This window comes from Ooceraea biroi, chromosome 1, assembly GCF_003672135.1.
Source record: "Ooceraea biroi isolate clonal line C1 chromosome 1, Obir_v5.4, whole genome shotgun sequence".
NCBI classification, from domain to species: Eukaryota; Metazoa; Arthropoda; class Insecta; order Hymenoptera; family Formicidae; genus Ooceraea; species Ooceraea biroi.
In genome coordinates this window covers 1,033,884-1,052,904 of record NC_039506.1, presented here as the reverse complement: position 1 = coordinate 1,052,904, position 19,021 = coordinate 1,033,884, and the positions used below count along the sequence as shown (strand labels likewise).

The 19,021-nt window shown below is 41.2% G+C and overlaps 1 protein-coding gene across 1 annotated transcript; it reads right to left on the bottom strand.

Annotated features, from left to right (window-relative positions):
* Positions 1 to 1,572: 1,572 nt before the first annotated feature.
* Positions 1,573 to 18,028, bottom strand: LOC105286748 (serine proteinase stubble). Its single transcript, XM_020034111.2, has 10 exons — positions 14,281 to 18,028; positions 9,774 to 10,099; positions 7,510 to 8,962; positions 6,310 to 6,453; positions 5,781 to 5,927; positions 4,741 to 4,817; positions 4,110 to 4,210; positions 3,328 to 3,599; positions 2,955 to 3,109; positions 1,573 to 2,668 (listed from the first exon to the last, which is right to left on the bottom strand). Exons 1-10 carry the CDS (start codon positions 14,387 to 14,389, stop codon positions 2,504 to 2,506), a joined length of 2,949 nt encoding a protein of 982 aa, XP_019889670.1. The 5' UTR covers positions 14,390 to 18,028; the 3' UTR covers positions 1,573 to 2,503.
* Positions 18,029 to 19,021: the final 993 nt, after the last annotated feature.

Here is a 19,021-nt window from a genome sequence, read left to right as displayed (position 1 = left end):
AAGAACTTTTTCAAACGTACTATAACGATATGAAATTTTCATGTAACGTTGGCGGCGTTCCATCACGGTCTCGTTACGAGTTTATCGAGGATCCGCGTCCGCTCATTAAAGCGGCGAACTCAATTTTGCAAAATTCCTCCCCTCGCCTAAATCCTCGGTTACGCTGGCGCTCAGACCGAAGAGGGTGGGCGTCCGTGCAACGCGCGTGGGCGATGTTCGAAATCACGAACTCTCTTGCTGTGCAAATATCAAGCGCCCACACTATTGTTCGCGGTGCCATTTGTTGCGGGGATTTGTGGCGGAGAATAATGCACACGGATGTAGCAGAGGGGTGAAATCACGGGGTGCACGGGAGGGCGCAGACTGGTATGATTTTGCGGGCGCGGACGATCATTTTTTAATGCTCGTCTGGTAAACACAATAGCGATCGTGGTGATAAGGGATGAAAAAGCGGGTAGGTAGGTAGGTGAAGAAGAACATCGCACAAACCGTACCACGCCAATTCGATCGATACCAAATATTTACAGGTGTGTCGAATCGCGTTATCTCAACTGCAGCATTGTTCACTGCGCATTGAGGGCGGTTTTTATCTTCGTCTTTAACTGGTGAAAAGTATTGCTCACGAAGCGAACGTTAAATCGATGTGAGTTTAAATATTTCATGTAACCGGATTGAACGTACATGAATTGCATTAAAGTTCTGACGCAATCGCGCCCGCGCGAGCGAGGGAGCGAGCGACGGTTTTACTAATCAAAATATAATGTAATTAAAAAATATAGTGACATGCAATGTCTGCGCGTAAACTCCCATTTCTCTGCAACGTGCGGGAATAAATTACACGCATACCAGCGTTGCATACGTGTAGTTGCGTGCTCACATACACAGATTTATATATATGTATATATAATAATATTTATATATTTATATATATAAATTTTTTTCTATAAATTTAATTATAAATAATATCTTGGTATATGTGTAGCTCGCGTAATACAACTGCGTTCATCCTCCCGTTTTTCCAATCCAGTTAGACTTGACTCGCAATTGCATCGAGGATACGTAAGATCGAAACGCGCGTAATGAGTCGCTCGCAAACGAGCCGTTACAATTAATGAGCACACTTTTACCTTTATTTTAATACCCTCAGTTCGTTTCTACTTGAGACCAGACTCAAGTGAGCACGAAACGAAGTCCTCGATGCGGAGAGGGGGGCACAGAATTTACAGAGAGCCGTAGTGCATTTTCTCTCGATCCTCTCTGCAGGATCAATCGGGATAACTGGATATTCATGAGTTTCGAAGAAGGCATTGAAATTTCCATGAAGATCGTTTTGGAATTATTATGGAAATTTCGAATAAAATTCATGAGAGAGGAATTGATGATCGACAATGCGGAATTTTGAACTGGTAAAACTCGCGATTCGATCATAATTTCTTGTTTTTGTGAATAATGACGTGCTTATTGTTTATTGAGTTGCATTCGATAATCGGATATTTTAATCAATTACTCAAGGAAATTGAGAATAATATTTTCGCTTTTAGTAATTTCAATGGTTTAGGTTTACGCTCTATATATTCTGCGCTCAACTGCTTGTATATTTTGATGATTTACAAATAAATAAAAAGACAGTGTAACGTACATGTTTCGCGTAAAGTTTGTAGTTTTAATAACAAATATTTCGAGAGCAATAAAAAGTTTTTACGTATATTCATGGACAAAAACTGATAAATTAATATCAAACTTTTTATAAAGTTAAAATTATCGATTTAAATATATACTACATTATTGTAGAAAATATGTTAAGTCACATAACAACATTTGCACATAATTTTTGTGTATACTGTAATTTCTGGAAACTTATGTTTTACTATATCCTTTTTTATACAAAATAGATAGAAATATCAGGTTTTGAGCAAACTGAACACATCAGAAGAAGAATGGTTAACGGTTAAATCAATATGTTTGATAAAAAGAGGAAATACAACTTAGGAATGCTGTTGGGTACAAGAATATTTGAGAGATTAATTTATCCTAAAAGTGACAATTCCAATCTGGAATTAATGTTTTACAATCTGTTCTAAGATAAAAAAAACTAAATTGACCGAAAGTTTCGATCCTCTCACAGTTCTCGCATTAGTTATCACCGGTAAAAATATTAATCGTCGACAATATTTGTCACCAGTCCACAGTGTTTCTGGTATCGCGAATCGGCGGTATCGGTTATCGTCCCATTGCCGAATCGTCGCTAGTTTTATTCAAAAATTCGCGGCTTCACTCGCGAAAATTGAATCAGTGGCGCCACACGTCGTCCGTATTCGCAACACGCACACAGATTTCCATGAATCCTCGCGCTGGTTCTCTTAAATTTTTCCACTAGATTGCACTTGACTCACAGCTCCAGAAGATGGTGCCATCGATCCGTCGTTTGGCGGTCGTTTTGAATGTTCATAGGAGTCGACGCGGCGCGAATCACAAGCGCAAGCGCGTGCTTCCGTCGCGATGCTCAGAATTGCAGAATCTGATTGATCCACTCGCGAAATTCTGAGATGCGCGTATAAACACCGGGTTGATTAGGTGCGGCACAACCGATACCCCAGCTGATGATTCCAGCGAGGATCCACCGCTTATCTCGTGCTCTTTGGATGACCATGGGACCGCCGCTGTCTCCCTGAAGAATAGAGAGTTGTAAAAAGTTAGGATTGTTAGTTTATAATATTTTACAGGATTTTATATTAAAACATTTTCGTCCCTTTTTAAAAAATTATTTTTAATGTGGTACGTACGCGACAAAATACATAGTTGTATTTTGTTCAAAATTGTATGTATTATACATATACTATACAATTGCTATTTTGATATCTTGGATTGATAAATGACAATAAATTTTAACAAGGACATAGAGACGATGAATTTATATTAATCTGCACAGAATTGTAAGTAAAACAAGGACTGACCTCGCAGGAATCAAAGCCACCGTTCCTCCAACCGGCGCAGATAAAAATGTGCGGAATGTGCTCGATGTAACCCGCATTTCTGTACATCGCCTCGCATACAGTATTATTAATAACCGGTACTGCGACCTCCTGCAGTACGGACGGTAATGGACCCTCTGCAAAAAGATAAAATACTACTCTCAAATATCTACGTAATAAATAAACGGCAAAAAAAGATTTATTTTACTGTCTAGTAAAATTACGTTAAAATTATAAAATTATAAAATTGTTAAAGTTTCAAGCTTGTAATTTTCATATTAATATTATTTACAAAAATCGGTTTTTTATTCTGAATAATTTCCTTCGATTTTAATTATAATTATATATTTATTACCGTCGTAAAGTCTGCCCCAGCCAGTGACGTAGGCGGTGTGTCCAACATACGTTTCATCATCGTCCGGCAAGCAGATCGGTAACACGTTCGGTTGGAAGGGTAAAAGGGGCTCGTAGAATCTCAGTAAGGCGAGATCGTACTCGAAAGTCCGCGCGTCGAACTGCGGGTGACTCGCCACGATCTGCACCCTTCTTTCCTGATAACCGTAGGGCTCGTCTTCGTTCGCCAAGTCGTGTTCACCGATCCTTAATAAAAGATCGCTAGGTGGTACGCTGCAAAATACATAATAACTTTTTAGAAAATTGTCCTCATAGATTTTGTTATTTTACAATCTCGCGTTTTAATTTAAATACCAAAATTAAAAAGAGAAGAAGCATTTTAGGAAATAAAATTGTATATCAAAAAATAAAATTTACACTTCTGTAAAACGCATTAATAAAACATAAAGATATCTAAATAGCAGGTAAAAAATATGAGAATATCTGCTTTTAAAAAAATTGCACGGAACCCCTTGTTACATTTTATTTCATCAGAATATTGTAGCACCCCCAAGCGATGGCCGTGATTTTTTCGCTTCTCAAATAAGCTAGATGAGAAAATGTTTGTACAGGCGGGAAACAATCTTTTTTCATCGCGCGGGAGGATCGTAAGCGTGGTCGCGCTGTCGCGAATGGTCTTTGCGCTGCAACGTTAAAAGAACGTCGCTATGAATGGCTAGCTGAGATATCATGCCAAGGAAACTCGATTATGAGTGTCACAGCGACGGCAAACACGGCGCTCACCTTTCGACGCAGTGCGCCGCAGTAATAGCCCAGTTCTCGTTCAACAATGCCGCGCCGCACTTGTGCAGATACGTCTGCGATCGCCATTGACGTAACGAGATCTGCAAGGAAATCCGCAGCATCAGAGAATCAGTTGCGTAAATTGCCACGTGCGATCGCGCCCGTCGATCTACACATTATCTCCTACACGCGATAGAGTGGGAGGAATTGTTATCATTGATGTGGAAGATTGCTGGTCATCATTATGTTTCCCTCCATATTTAGGAAATCTATTACTGCGAATTTTTCAGCACATTTGGCGACGACGAATCAATCAATTCTGACTCGAATATGCTTCCCACTCATTTCATTAATTAGGATTATTAAGAAATTTTTATGGTCGAATTGATTTTGATGGCAATCCTTGAGATTAACTACTATTACATAATTATCGGATTTAGTTAAGATGTAATAAATCAGAAACCACATTCTCTAAAATGTAATGCGTAAATGCAAAAGAATTGAATAATACACCCATTTTTAAAGTATGTGTAAATATAAAATAGTGGCAAATTTTCTTTCAAGGCGTTTTAAGGCGTGTCGGTTCTTGCGTGTCTTTGATAATTGTAATTGTTCAACTTTTGACGCTCACCTGCCAAGGCCATTTCCCGAAGGAGCTCCGGTTACCTCCGACGATTCTGGACTCCGGGAACAGTCGTCGTCCGCACACTGCAAGGATAAACATCGTCGAGTTTACACCCTTGAGTAACTTCGCGAGTCTTAGTTGGACGGTCATGTTGGAGAACGGATGTTCGTTCGACTGGATGAACCGGTACCGTTGCGCGGATGACTCGCTTACTTGATTCTTTTGCATCCGTATGCGGAATCGGAATTTTTTTATGTATGACAATATCGCGTGTGCACAACGTTTACGACATTCACAGCGTGCATTTATTACAGGAAATTACTGGCGTTTGAATTTATGATTGCCACAATCTCCGAGAATTCTTATCTAAATCAAATTACGTTACCAGTTTGAATAGTGGCAATTTACATGACAGTAACTTACTCAATGGCAAAAAACGTTCGAGTAGACGCGAGTTAGTTAATTACAATGTTTGCTACATACGGTCGTAATTCAACTTAAGTGGAATATAAATAACAAGAGTTGCGACGGTCTCAAAATTGATTGATTCAAGAAAAGATTTATGATGGAAATTTCAAGATTCTGAAAATTTCGATTGAACTTTGTAATATTGATACGTTATGGAAACAAGAAAATTAAAAAATTCTGCATTAATAAGTATAAATTTTTTCTGCACTCGGTCTTTCGCTATAATGTGTAAATTGTCTCAGAACCAAGGTCTCTCTTATCTTGGGAAAAGCTCAATGTTACCGTAAGAAGAAGAAGAAGATGAAGGCATCGTGGTGCCATCAGAAGTTGAATTATCTTTAGGGTTTAACTAGAGCAAAATCAAACGCAATAACGTGAATTCTAACTGTGACCCGAATCCAGTTCCGCATTTCACCGATCATTTTGTTTTTAGTCCCTGAGACTAGTTCTAGTCGAGCAACGATTCGTTCCGGTCATCCAGTCTGGAAACGATCTCATTTCTTTTATTCATGCGTCAACCCGTGCATGCGCTCGCCATATTATTACGGCGTTAATCCATCCAGTATTTAAGCATTAACCTTGTTTGTAGTCTGACATATTGAGGGTCTCCATTGGTACCGGAAGTTCCGTGTCAATCGTAACGCTGGCGATCGTTGACAAAGTAGCTAGTGTCGGTATCTTCGTGATATAATCGGGAATGGTGGTGCCTTCTGTGATTGGTTTTACTGAAAATGCAGGATAATCATGCATTATCAATCAATATAATCGATTCTTATAAAACGAGAGAATGACATATTTATTATAATATTCTCGCATTAAATTGATATCGTTACGTCGACATACATCGCTCAAATGTGCCTCTAGAGATCATGTAAGATGGGAAGACTATTCTTGCATTCTATTTTAAAGAATCTCAAAGAAGAATTTTATCAGAAACAAAGTTTTGTTGCAAAATGTTGCGGACACTCGTAGTTGATTTTTGATTTATTGAAAAGCATTCCTTCCGAGTTGCTGCTCGTTTGCGCGATTATGCCGATCCTTGAAAGTTCTTCAATCGCGAGTAAACTATGCAAAGTGCTCACAAAGGATACAATTAATGTGCCTTACCAGAAGTCAAAGACTGTATAGTGGATTCCGCAACCGGTTCGGTCGTCGACTCTTGGGTTTGCGGTATCTTTTCGGTAGTAGGCGACTGTATCATTATCCAGCCATCCGGAGTCGTTATCGGCGACCAATCAGTTTCCGCTTGCTCTGCGAAGCGAACAGACGAAATAAATATTGTATAAAGGATAATTGCACTTTAATTAACCACGAAGTTTTGGGAATTAGGAGACCATAATATTTTAATTGCATTTGAGAAATAGATAATTCATCGCGATAAGAATAGTTCGGTGGGGATAAATTAGGTTGAGCCGAAAGTTCATTGAAAGCATTAAAAAGACTTCCCATATGCACATGAAAAAAATGAAGAAAGCCCTTTTTAGTTCGTAAACCTGCGATTCGCAGAATGTTTTAGTTTCAGGTAGATGCGTTATGCTAATCCAAGGCAACGCGAACCGGTTTGAATCTCTGATTTAGGACGATCAAGGGAAGAACGAATTTTGTTTCTTCTTGCAAGGTATCATTCGAAATGGACTTACGCAATTAATTTACTTCCCACAGTCTCTTATGTGATATGCAAAATGTGGTAAAAAAATGTTTCGATCTATCTGATTCTTTATACAATAATAAATTTTCGCGACGTGCCAATGTCCTATTGCATTCGGTGATGTGCAGACACGAATTTTAAATACTCCCTTCGTCGGCATCAATCAACAGTTTCGAAGAATTATCGGAAACGTGATTAGCAGTTTTAGTTCTGCTGCATCTGTATGCTAAACGAAGTGAAAACGAAGAAAACGAACGTTCATTGTGCAACGCGACGCCCTTGTCGTCAATGGGAAATCATGATAGCGATCCACGTTTGTATGGCACGCCACAGGCATCAAAACGCTGAGAATAGCGAAAGCTCGACAGGTTTGATGGAGTATACTGGTAAATTCACTGTCTTTCGCTTTCGCTTTTCTTTTCCGTTCAATAATATCGTAATTAATCCTTAAAAATTCAAAAGTTGTTTCTTGCTTTACAAGGTATCAATTTCTCGATCTTTTAGTAAAAATCAGCTAATATCAATACGATTAATTTTATATTAGCATTAAATATTAATATATAAGAGCATACTCCTCGTGTCACTACGATTGATTCACAATATAATAATATTACGATATAAAAGATTGGAAAAAACTACAATAATTTTATATTTGTCACCTGGCGATGTGGTCGTTGGCGTTGATGTGGATGTCTCGGGTGTTTTCGTAGCAGGTTCATCAGAATTAGAACTCCACGTCACTAACCCTGGCGAGTACGTAGTCAGTGGGATCTCCTCGAGGGTATTATTAGCATCCTGACCCTTGGTAGGAGGTACGTAGGTTGACGTGGTCTCGTTTCTAAAGGTGGATATTGAACTTGAGATGCTCGTGGTGACTTCCACAACAGTGGATGTGCTTATGGGAACTTTCGTCAAGGGTTTCGTTGGCGTGGTTGGTCTCGGTTTCGTAACGCCAAGTGTTGATCCAATGGTTGATGACAACGGCCTCGTTCTTTCCGTAGTTATCGTGCTGCTGGTGTATTCAGGTCTAGTAGTCTTCGTTGTCGTACTAGTGACCTTGGTGGGCTTCAACCTCGTCGTCGTAATCGATGGCCTAGACGTGGTCGTTCTGCTGCCCGTCGTTGTTTTAGCCGTTGTTGATCGAAGAGTGGTCGTCTTGATGGTTGACGTTCTCGTAGTTGTCTTGGTGGTTGGTCTGGACGTCGTGGTTTTCGTCGTGGACAGTTTTTGATCTGGAAGTTTTGTTGTAGTGGTGGTCTTTTGACTGCTTGTACTCGTGCTCGTAGCTGACGTCGTCGTAGTTGCTGGTCTGATTCCAGTGGAGGCTAAAGTACTTTGTGTGACGGTAGTGCTGAACGACCCACTGGACAATCCTGAGTGAGGTTTGGTTGAGTGAGGTTTGGTTGTCGCTGACAACGTAGAGCTAGTAAAGCTGGAACTCGTAGAGGGCTTCGAAGAGGTAGATGGTCGCTTCGTTTGCGTACTGGGTTTCTTCGTAGTCACCAGCGGACGTTTCGTCGTTACCGTAGCAGTGGTGGGTCTCCTGGTGCTGCTAATAGGTTTCCTGGTGTTTGACTGAGTCGTCGGCTTGGCTGACGTCGTATTCCTCGGTGGAAATCTGGTCGAAGGCGCTATCTTCTGCGTAGTCGTGAGGACGTTCCTCGTTGTAGTTGACTGAGGAATCGGCCTGCGAGTGGTGGAAGAAATTGGCTTCTGGGACGTCTGCGTTGGTCTGTGTACTGTTGCTGAGGACGTAACAGGTTTTTTCGTAGTTGCTTTCGAAACAGTCGTGGTGCTTGCTGGTTTCGTCGCATTTTCGATGATAGGTCGTAGGGTAGAAATCGAAAGGGACGGCTTCGTAGGTTGCCTTGTCGTGCTTGGTGATACACTTGATGGTCTGTTCACGGTGGTATTTCTCTTCAACAATGTGGCTTCCGTGCTAGATCCTACTTCGACAACGTTTTGCACAGTTTGGAACGTCGAAAGACGGGTAGTTTGCGTCGTCATTTCGATCGTTGTGATTGTTGGCTTCTTTGTTACAAACTTCGTCGTGTCTCTCAACGTACTTGCCGAACTTTGCGTGCTTTGTGTACTCGAGATTATAGGCGTCGTCTACAAAATTATATTGATACATTAAAATTATTTATTATTTACATGAATAATAATATTCCTTAAATTGATTAACAGAATAAATTTATCTTTAATTCATTGCAAGTTAATATTTTTTTGCAGAATTTTTCAATCAACTGAGAAAGATGTAGATAATAAAAATTTAATATTCTACAATATTTTGCATATGATAATTATAGATATGATAGGTAGTCGCATATGGTTTCTGCTATAGAATGGAAGAATACATCTATAGATGGGATTCATACACGCACAATTTGCTACATGCTGATGATTAAGCGCTTTAATGAGCAACTTTCTTTCTTCATCTATGAATCAATTGTGAGATCACGCGAACTACTGTGCCTATTTCGATGATCTCATGCAGAGAAAGTTATTATACATATCTCATTCTGAATGTGAGCTGAGAAAATATTCTCTTCTTCTTTCGCACATCGTAATTTAAACTATTTCACTCTCACTGTTCATTCACCTTCTTCTAAAAATCTTCTAAAACGATATCAAATTGCTCTGATCTCCACGTGTGCCAAACATATAAAGAGATTCAAATTAATCTATCAAATTAATCATCAAAACCGCGGATCATTCATTATCCTTCATTTTATCGACACTAGCTTCGCGATGTTAATAAGGATGACTTGACAGAGCAATTATTCTACAAATTTATCGCTTCAATTCCATCGATCGGCCTCTCAAAATTTCAAGCCGTCATGCTACTCGTTTCACTGACACATGGCAGGACGCGTTAAGCTAATGATTCGCAGTATCATTAGCGATCGCTACATCTACTTGCCGTGGTTTGAGGGGTCTCGGCCGGTTTCTTCTCATCAGTCGGCTTCGGCCTGGTAAAGTACTCTGGTATGTCATTGCTCTCGATGGGCCCGTGGGTCGTGATGAATGGCCTTGGTGGCGGCGGCGGTCCATCGTCGATGCTGTTGTCCTGCGGAAAAATGTCCGGCTCGTCGTCGATCTTGCAGCAGCTACCAAAGTAGAAGCGATCGATGCAAGTGCCGAGATGCGTGCCATTAGCCTTCGCACAAGTAAACGCGAACATGCACACGCCGGTCTCGCCACTTCTGCGTGACACGCAGGGCAAATGCCTGATGTTTCTTCCTGTGGCTGTAAAACCGAAGAAATAGCAACCGTTACATCCTGTCTTTAACATTTCAATCAACTGAAACATTTCTCAATGAGTATCTCTTAATGCAGACACCATTGAATGTTACATTTGTCGAAAGTATTCTCAAATATCATGAAATTTTTTAATTTCGTACGCGTGAAATATCTTCGTAGTATTTCTTTCTACTACTCTATGCGGCTCTTTCTCATAGGATGCTTCATAAAGATAATTCGCCGGAACTCCGGCGCGATGCCTCGCAACGGTACGCGATTGTCTTAGCCGATAGGCGGGGATCTTCCCGTTCGGAAGATCATCTCGTAAATTAATGCGAAAGTAAAGGCTCTTTTGCTCCACGATGAAAAAAAAAGAAAAAACAGAACCTGACGAAATGAAACGTTGGAGATATGCCTCGAACTGGAATTCCCTCGAACAGCCGTCAACGGCGGCTAGATAAATGCTTCCGTGTTCTCTGATCTCGTCCAGAGTGTATATCAACCCTCACCCGATGTCTATAACTGTTCATTCACGGCATACGTTCCACATTCCCGTCCGTAACACTTCGCTCTCGTATCGTCAACGTATCTGCTTATAATTCTCTTTTAATGGTCCTGCCGAGCGTTCAAGTGGCGATCTCTTCGGCGGATGATGGAAGACGGGGGGCGGCATACGTGGCGCATAATTGCGAAGCGCAATCAAAAAGCAGATGTGGCGCAAGTATGACGGATGGCTCCGTTTTACGGTGAAATTCCAATAAGCGTAAATATCAGCTGAATACCGCAGGTGATAAGCGGTGGTGGCTAACGTCATTAACGCTTCCTACGATAATCATCAGCTGCATTGATACCACTTACGGAACTTGTTCTAAGTTTGCAACGTTTACAGAATCGATCTATTTTCAGATCGCTTAGTACTAGTTGCTCAAAATCGAACATGCGTGTCACTTGGACGGAATCATTCGAATAACAAGGTTTCTTTTCTGGGATTTTGACGCATTATCTGGGCGAAAGGTAGATAAACAAACAAATGTAACGTTAAGCTTAAGAAGTCAGGGAATATCAGAGGCGTATAACGGAGTGACAGAAGTCTGCTTTGACAATGATTCATACGGTCCTGCTATACAGTTAGCCACGAGAGAAGAATGCGCGTCAGAGGAAGATGAAGAAGTGCGAAGTGCTTCATAAAAAAGAACATGAACTTTCTGGCAAAAATATAACGGTCTAGAGTATTGATAGAAAGTTTCTCACACCTTTATTTTAACTTTATACATATAATACCCTAATTATAATTATTATGAATATTTATATACCACTTCGGTTCAAATAGTATTATGAATATTTAAGCAATGCATTAGATGTTACAATGTGTATATCAATCTAATGTTTACAATTTAAGTGTTTTTTTACTGGAAGGTTCTATTTGATTATATATCAGTAATTAATAATAAATTAATAATTTTAATCGTACTTATTATAAACACGAAAACTTACCTACATATAAAGCAAATTATTAATCTGATCCAACCAAGAGTTGAAAAACGAGAATTCCATGATACGATAGACGTGCAACTACCAAGTTAATAGGCTCTATTGATTTTGACAAATATTATCGAAAGATCTGGCAAGTCCGTAAGTTTCGTACAAGAACATTTCAATTCAGATTCCCTCGCGATCGCAGTTTTATCAACGACTCATCGTAAAACACCGCTAGTGCGTATACGGCGTATGCCGCATTATATATCGAAGAACGAATTGATGTCAGGCGAGGCGAAGCATCTCGGTACCGTTAAGTTTCAATGTATGAGCTAGTTGCCCGACCCAAAAGTGGGTCACAGTCATAGCCTAATGTAACAGTCTGTTTCCCTCTAAGACACCTCACGATCTCCTCCTGCTTCCTTCACGCCTTCTCTCTTTCTCTCTACCTTCCTTTCTATCTCTTTCTTTATCTCTTTTTCTATCTGTTTTTCTCTTTTTCTCTATCTCCGAGGTCTTCGGCTCAACGAAATCACCGTGCACATTCCAGGGGTGCCCCAGCTCAGCGTGATTAAACGGACATATCTGACCCGAGGCCTGGATGGACCAGGCGTTCTCGGCATGCACCTCACCTGGAGAACCGTCAACGGTTTATCACGGGAATAGGTGCACTACGCCAAAGAAAGTGACAAATTATTTAACGTGATGGACACTTCGTGTTACTCAATAGCGCTATATACAACACTTGCGTTGGATTTAGACAAGATTGAAAAGAAAGATTATGATACGGATTAGAGATATTGTCACTGACAGTGAAGTCAAATGCCCGACAGAAATATTTGTTTTGATTTGTTTGACGACAGATTAACGATTTACAACAAGAAATAAGATCGACGAAGTTAGACAATCGATAATTAGGCGTGCAATGAATCGCACGCTACAGTTCACGTATTTCAGAGTGACGTGTACGGGTCATTGAAACGTCATGGTCGGTTTTTCCGTGAGTATTTACTTTCTTTCGCAGATCTATCGGGACGTTTCGTGATAAGTGAAAATCAACCACAAAATTGTTCACGGTCCTCTGGTGCTCGCGCTACCAGGTCAGTCGGTCAGATCGCTCGCCCAAATAGTCCTACGCCGGTCATCCTTCCGCGTAGAAATGTATGCTAGCGGAAGTGACGCGTTAGTTAGTCACCAGTGTCGTAAAAGAAAGTTGCAGGCGACGCCTTTATGCGGTTGACGGAATTTCAAGCGGTACTGAGAATGCCTGAGCGTGTACGCACGCCCACGCGCGCGGCCGCGCGCAAAGGATTTCACTCGCATCATGGATCACATAGGAAAGTGCTTTATCTGATCGCGATGAACGTCGTCAGGGAACGGAAATTTCGCGTGATCGCGAGAGCAACATCTACTTTCGAAACGGATCCTTTCCTCGTATTGTCGTACAAGCCTTGCAAATTATTGTAATTATGCGAATAATGTCGCTTCAAGATAAATATGCATTAAAATTAATATTTGTCAAAGTCTTGTCTTCCACTAACATCAAATTCCTCTCTCACTAAAAATTTTTTAAGAGATTCATCCTTTACAGTGCGGTGAATTTGCTTGTGCAGAAGGAATTGGAATACTGTCAAGAGGAGGCTGTAATAAGATATGAAATAATAAGATTGTTGTGACTGTCATGTTGGCACACGACGGGAATGGTCACACAAAAATGCATGGAACTGAGGGTGACGGCGGATGACGGAAAAATTATTGTAAGTCATGCGGTCCAATGACCGTGGTTGACCCACTTCTACAGAAAACTGACCAGTCCGCCCACGTTCCGTTCGAACACGAATTCAAGGTAGGTTCAATGTCGCTGCACGATGGAGACAGGCAAGCGCTTACGCACACGCACGTAGAGAACGATCGGACCTCGTTGTGCCGGTTACTGGCATTTGTATACCGATCCGTTACTCAGCTGGGCGAGACACACGAGGAAAATGCAACGATTGTAAAGACTCAGCGGAATGATCGCAAATATTTTGTAGATCTATAGAAATCAGTTTAAGAAATTCATCTCACGTTTCAAGATTAACAGCTTAAATTATAAATACGTACACTTTCCGATATTGATTCTGACGAAACAGAAAGAAAACTGCAAATAACTGGTCTTTATACATAAATCTGCTAATTAAAATTGATAAATTTATACATCGTTGCTAACATATAAATTGTAAACATATCTGTAATAGTTACTTGATATAAGATCTTGAAAATTTAGAGTGTAATTTCATGACATCGACGTCATATAAATGCACGTCCATAAATTCATATTCAAAGATGCGGACGATATTATACGGAAGATATTGATGGAGAGAGATGTAGATCAGTAACTTTAACCAGCATCTTAATATCATTCTCGATTGTGATAACAAATCTTAAGAGTCATAACTTTGAAAGAATGCCGCGAGTTTCTTTCGATCGTTAATCCGATTATGTCTGCAATTATGCTCGATTAGAGCCACTTATAATGGGCAAATTGGAGGTCGATACGCCGGAGGCAGCGTGCAATTTCCGTAAGACGACGTAACGGCAATTTAATCAGCAAATTGCGATCATTAAATATCATGTGTTATAGAGAAACTCGCCGCGATCCTCTCGATATTATCGGTAGGAAAACTATTGATACGCTTCCCGCGAATAATAGAGCAATCTGAAGCACTTACTTCCTGGTAGAAATTGAGGAACATAGATCGGGCTGGCGATAACAACGGTGTGGATCAACACGTTGCTGATGAATATGGCGGCCCAGGCCTGTTTCCGTCGCTCGCACATCTGAAACAAAGGGCAGCCAGAAGGAATTAGACTGATTCTTCAGGAAAGCTGGTTTCTTTCTTTCCGAAACACCTGTTCAATTAGTCATTCTCGTCATAAGACCTGATCTCCATCTTTTTAGTAATATAATTAACTAATGTAAAGCGGTGCGTTTTAAGGGTTCGCAGGGCAGGTATCTATCTGAATGCGATTCAGGCGAGACCGACCGTGACATTCACGACGCGACAATAAGTCTGGGAACGTTCTCACGCGGACTGGACGGGGTGATGAACCGAAGAACTCTCCGTCTGGACGTAATTACGTGACGTAATTGCACTTGATTACTCCGGAGCGTCAATGTGCTCAATGCGACGTTTTAATGTTCGTTTTTAGCAGCACGCCACTCGCAGACTCGTTTCAATTTGCCACCGGATGCTGCTCCGTCGAAGAAACGGTGAGCCACTGTCAGCAGACGACGGCTGGCTTGCACTGTGCACTTACATCTGTCTCTCATAATCACGCTCATAATTTTAATGCGGATTAATGCTCCTGACGCCTCAGTGATACTGGATCACTTGGCCAGTTGCTGGTCTCTCGTCACACCAAAGGGTGCAGCTCATTTATCTCTTCTGCAACGAACAAAAGCAAACAAACGGAAACGACTGTGCACATCCTCGTATGCACAGCGAAGCGAAGTGTGAAATGCTTTCGTGATGCAGAACTAAACACGAATGTTACGTAACTAATTATGACTAATTCATGTTTGAGCATGATTCTCTCGGCACACTTCTTACGCTCTGTTACTGACATTAGTATTATGAAACGCGCTAAAACGAGTAAGCCGAAACTGATTGTTCATCGAGCGTGAAATCACATCCGGATTTAATTGGTTAAGAACTCGCGCTGCTGTTTGTTCATCTAATCTAATTGAAGCGCAAGTACATGTCTTACATAACTTCTCAATCGAAAGTTTGATCGAAAATTGAGTTTAAGATGAAATAATAGCGTGAATAGAAGAAATAGAAGAAATAATAGCGTGATTGTCACTTTACTTGATCTTTTCTCCACTTGTCCAGTCACATGCAATTCTGACGGATAAAAACATGTTTGGCAGAGTCTACAATTGATCGCAGGCTGCACGATGAGATGAATGTAGACTCAAGGCTGAATATGAGTAGTCGCCTTCTTCAAGTCGATCTTGACGTAGAAATATCGACTCGGTCAACGACCTAATCGCGAAAAACGCTCGTTTTGCGCAATTTGTTCGGCAGATCTGCCACTGCCAAAGCTGAAGAAAAAGATAAAGGATCAGGAAGCACCTCGGTCCTCCGAGAAAGATTTCCAGCTAATTTGCTTTTATACAGGGATCTTGAGATTCTATTTCCGGTTTCTCTTTTGGCAATTCTTTTGATCTCGCTACGTGTCCGTATCTTTCGTCATCTCGGGAGACTAACTGCTCATAGAGCCGTCAGCGATGTAGTTACTCGATAAAGCGTCGCCGGGCAATCGGCAAGAACTGGATTACAGTTATTCGGAGGCAGGAATTTGGGTGTAACGTTATACTTCACCGAGCTCGTATCATGCTGCGGTGGAGATGGGCGGCGATCATCTTGCGATCATCAAGTCAATCCACGTGCACTCCATATATTCAAATTGAATATTAAACGCATTACTTATAGTCTATTATGAATAATCATAGTTTTACCCATCAATTCTAACTTCCTGCCAACTTTATTAGCTTCATTTATCATTATGTAGTAATATAATTAATTTTGTTTATTTGTTGATTATAAGAGAAGAGCAGCTGTTCTTGTTCTTCATCTAATCAATGATCAATTTTTATATTTTTAGACTTTAATATTTCTTTCATTATAGATACTCTATAATATTTCTGTTTCCACAATAAAGAATTATAAAATTTTTGTATATTTGTGATCGGTTATTGTATCGCGACATAAAAAGTGTCATAAATATTGATTAATTCAGCGTTAAATCAGCGTTCTTTTACCGGGAATCCGGGAAATGCAGTGATTTCATTCAGCGTGCATTCTCCTATGCCTCGTCTCGAGGAAGTGATAAAAACCACTACAGTTATCCAGGGACAGGAATTCGGGTGGATGAAGCAACGAGTGAATGTCGACGTGAGTTGCGTTTGCTTGTCGATGGTCAGGTCACCGGTTTGTCCCGGCTTCTAAAATGCTGGGCAACAGTTATCTTCGGTAGTCAATGCATTTCTAATTAGTATCCTGTTTTCTTTCACTTAAAGTCTGGGCGCGCGAAGTCCGCTGATTGACTGAGAACGAGGCGTACATAATCCGATAGAATGCCATGCGATTTTTAATAGGCGCACTGAATATGCTCAAATGCTAGAAAAACTTATATTCTTTCTTTTAAAATTAATTCAGCAATATCGTTTCGCTTTGTCGACGAAACTCTCAATTTTCAATAATGATTACATTTAAAGACTAAGTTTCATTAGAGTATTAACGATTTTTCATCCGCGGGATTAATATTGCTCTCCGTTTGAGGAGAAAATCGTGCATATTGCCGACAATGGTGTATCTTAATTGGCGGACGAAAGCGACTGGAACGCACGTGCGTGGTGTCCACACACGTAGAAAAAGCTTTTGTCGTAACGTGGCACTCGCTACTGTAACGGTACCTGCCACTTTCATTTGTGCTCACGTATCTAATGCGAGGCGCACATGTGGGTTGGCGCCGAGATCTACGCGCGAATAAAACCGTAAGTCTCAATCCTGGGCTACGCGAGTCGCGCCATTACAGCAGATTATTTAGCAAAATAATGTATAATATCTACAAGTGCGTTCTGTGGTAGCGCATGTAAGATTAGCTTGGACGTTTCTATCACGATGGCGGCGATGCTCTTTGCGGCTTGTATTCATCATATAATTTAGAATTTTATGGGGCTGCTTGATTATTTATAAGCGCGTCAAGTTTAGTTTAATTAGTCTTATACGGTACCAATGGAAATACCGTTAATTCTCTATCAAATTCCTCTCTGAATGTAATTCCAAGTCAACTCTCGTATCGATTCTCGACGGGTTTACGTTGCAGACGTTTCAAGAGACAATGACATGCGTCAGCAATTATTAATATCGTCGCGAAGAAGCGTCTAAGAGGTATTTTTTGTCGAAATAAACAAGCCGTTTCAAAGGATACCAGATTTTTCTCAGTGAGCTCTCGCATGAATTATGCATGAAAGTGCGTAAAATCGAGACGGACGTTAGTTTACACGCATGCACGCACACGCGCACGTTCACCCAGCCAGGTACGAATGAAATTCAGCTGAAACGAGTCAAGTATACCGCTATCCCAAAGAACATGCGGTTAACTTCGACAACGGATCTGCAATATGTCCCGCTCGTCGATAAACGTCACGGTAGCATACACACACATGTGAACTTCTGAGAATTGATTATCCGCGCAATAAAGCGTGCTCATCAAGCGGATAATATCGGCATAATCAAGTAAAATCACCATAGTCACCATCATTTACGTGTTTGCTTGACTTGGATTCAAACAAGTGTGATGTCTACTGTTGCTTCTTTCTTCTTTTTTTAATTTGTTAAGTGAGATTATTTATAAAATCAACGCACAATCTACTATGTTGTTGTTTGCTCTTGAGTCACTCGCCTTGAACTTTTAGGTCTATCTGGCGTATTAAAGAAAATGGAAAACTGTGTGTATAATCTTCTTTTCTATAAATATTATTCAATTTTACACACTTGACACGATTACCGTTTTACCCAGAAATTTATTGATTGATTTTAAGGTACCTTCATCCTGGAAAAGATCAAGCTGTCAGCGGTTTTTCGGCCGCGAGAAGTTAATGGAAAAAGCTGATAAAAAAAGAAGATTAAATTAAACCACGTCGATAGTTATTAACCAATAACTGTCCGACCGCAGAGAAACGATAAAAAGAAGATATTAATCGCGCCAGGGTACTGATCCCGAGGATCAAGGACGGGGGACCACAGAGGTAAGCACCTGTTCATCCAAGTTCAGTAACAACGGTGACTAGGAACCCAGCGACGCAGCGCAGGAAGTGCCAATATAATCACACGATCGAATCGCTTAATTACCCCGAATCATCCGCGAAGCTGCGTCGTCTCCCTCTTCCTCCCTCTCCCTCTCCCCGTTCCCTCCCCCTTACTCTCTCATCCACGCCGACAAAAACGATACCACCGACCGTTGGCCGTTGTAATATCGACGAAGGTCACTCGCGCAAGAAAAGAGAGTACGGCGCTTCTTCGTACCTCGGGACCTTGAGACAGAGAGCATACCTTGACAGCCGCCGGTCTGTCGGACTGTTGCGGTCGTTGTTGCTTCTGCTCTTGCTCCTGCCGCGGTGCTCCACGAAGCTCTTCTTGTCGACGTTGTCAGGCGTCGCGACAGTGCATTGTCGTCGTCGTCTTCGTCGATGTCGTCGTTCACGTCCGTGATCACCGAGGTCCCAGAGATCCTTGACACTTTCTGACAAGAGATCAAGCCAGATCACCCGGCGTCGATTATTTGGACCTGACACCCTCGAACGACTGTGACTCCCCGCTGGGCGGCTGCGGCCACGTGGTCGAAGCCCGTCGAGTGATGTCTTCGCGACCGGCGCCACCCTGTCTCATCTGATGACCCCGC

Coding starts and splice junctions, on each gene's coding strand:
- LOC105286748 (XM_020034111.2), bottom strand. CDS start 14,389: ATGTGCGAGCGACGGAAACAGGCCTGGGCCGCCATATTCATCAGCAAC. Junction 3,110..3,327: donor CTGGGGCAGACTTTACGACG/GTAATAAATATA, acceptor ATCTTTTTGCAG/AGGGTCCATTACCGTCCGTA. Junction 2,669..2,954: donor GTGGCTTTGATTCCTGCGAG/GTCAGTCCTTGT, acceptor TCTATTCTTCAG/GGAGACAGCGGCGGTCCCAT.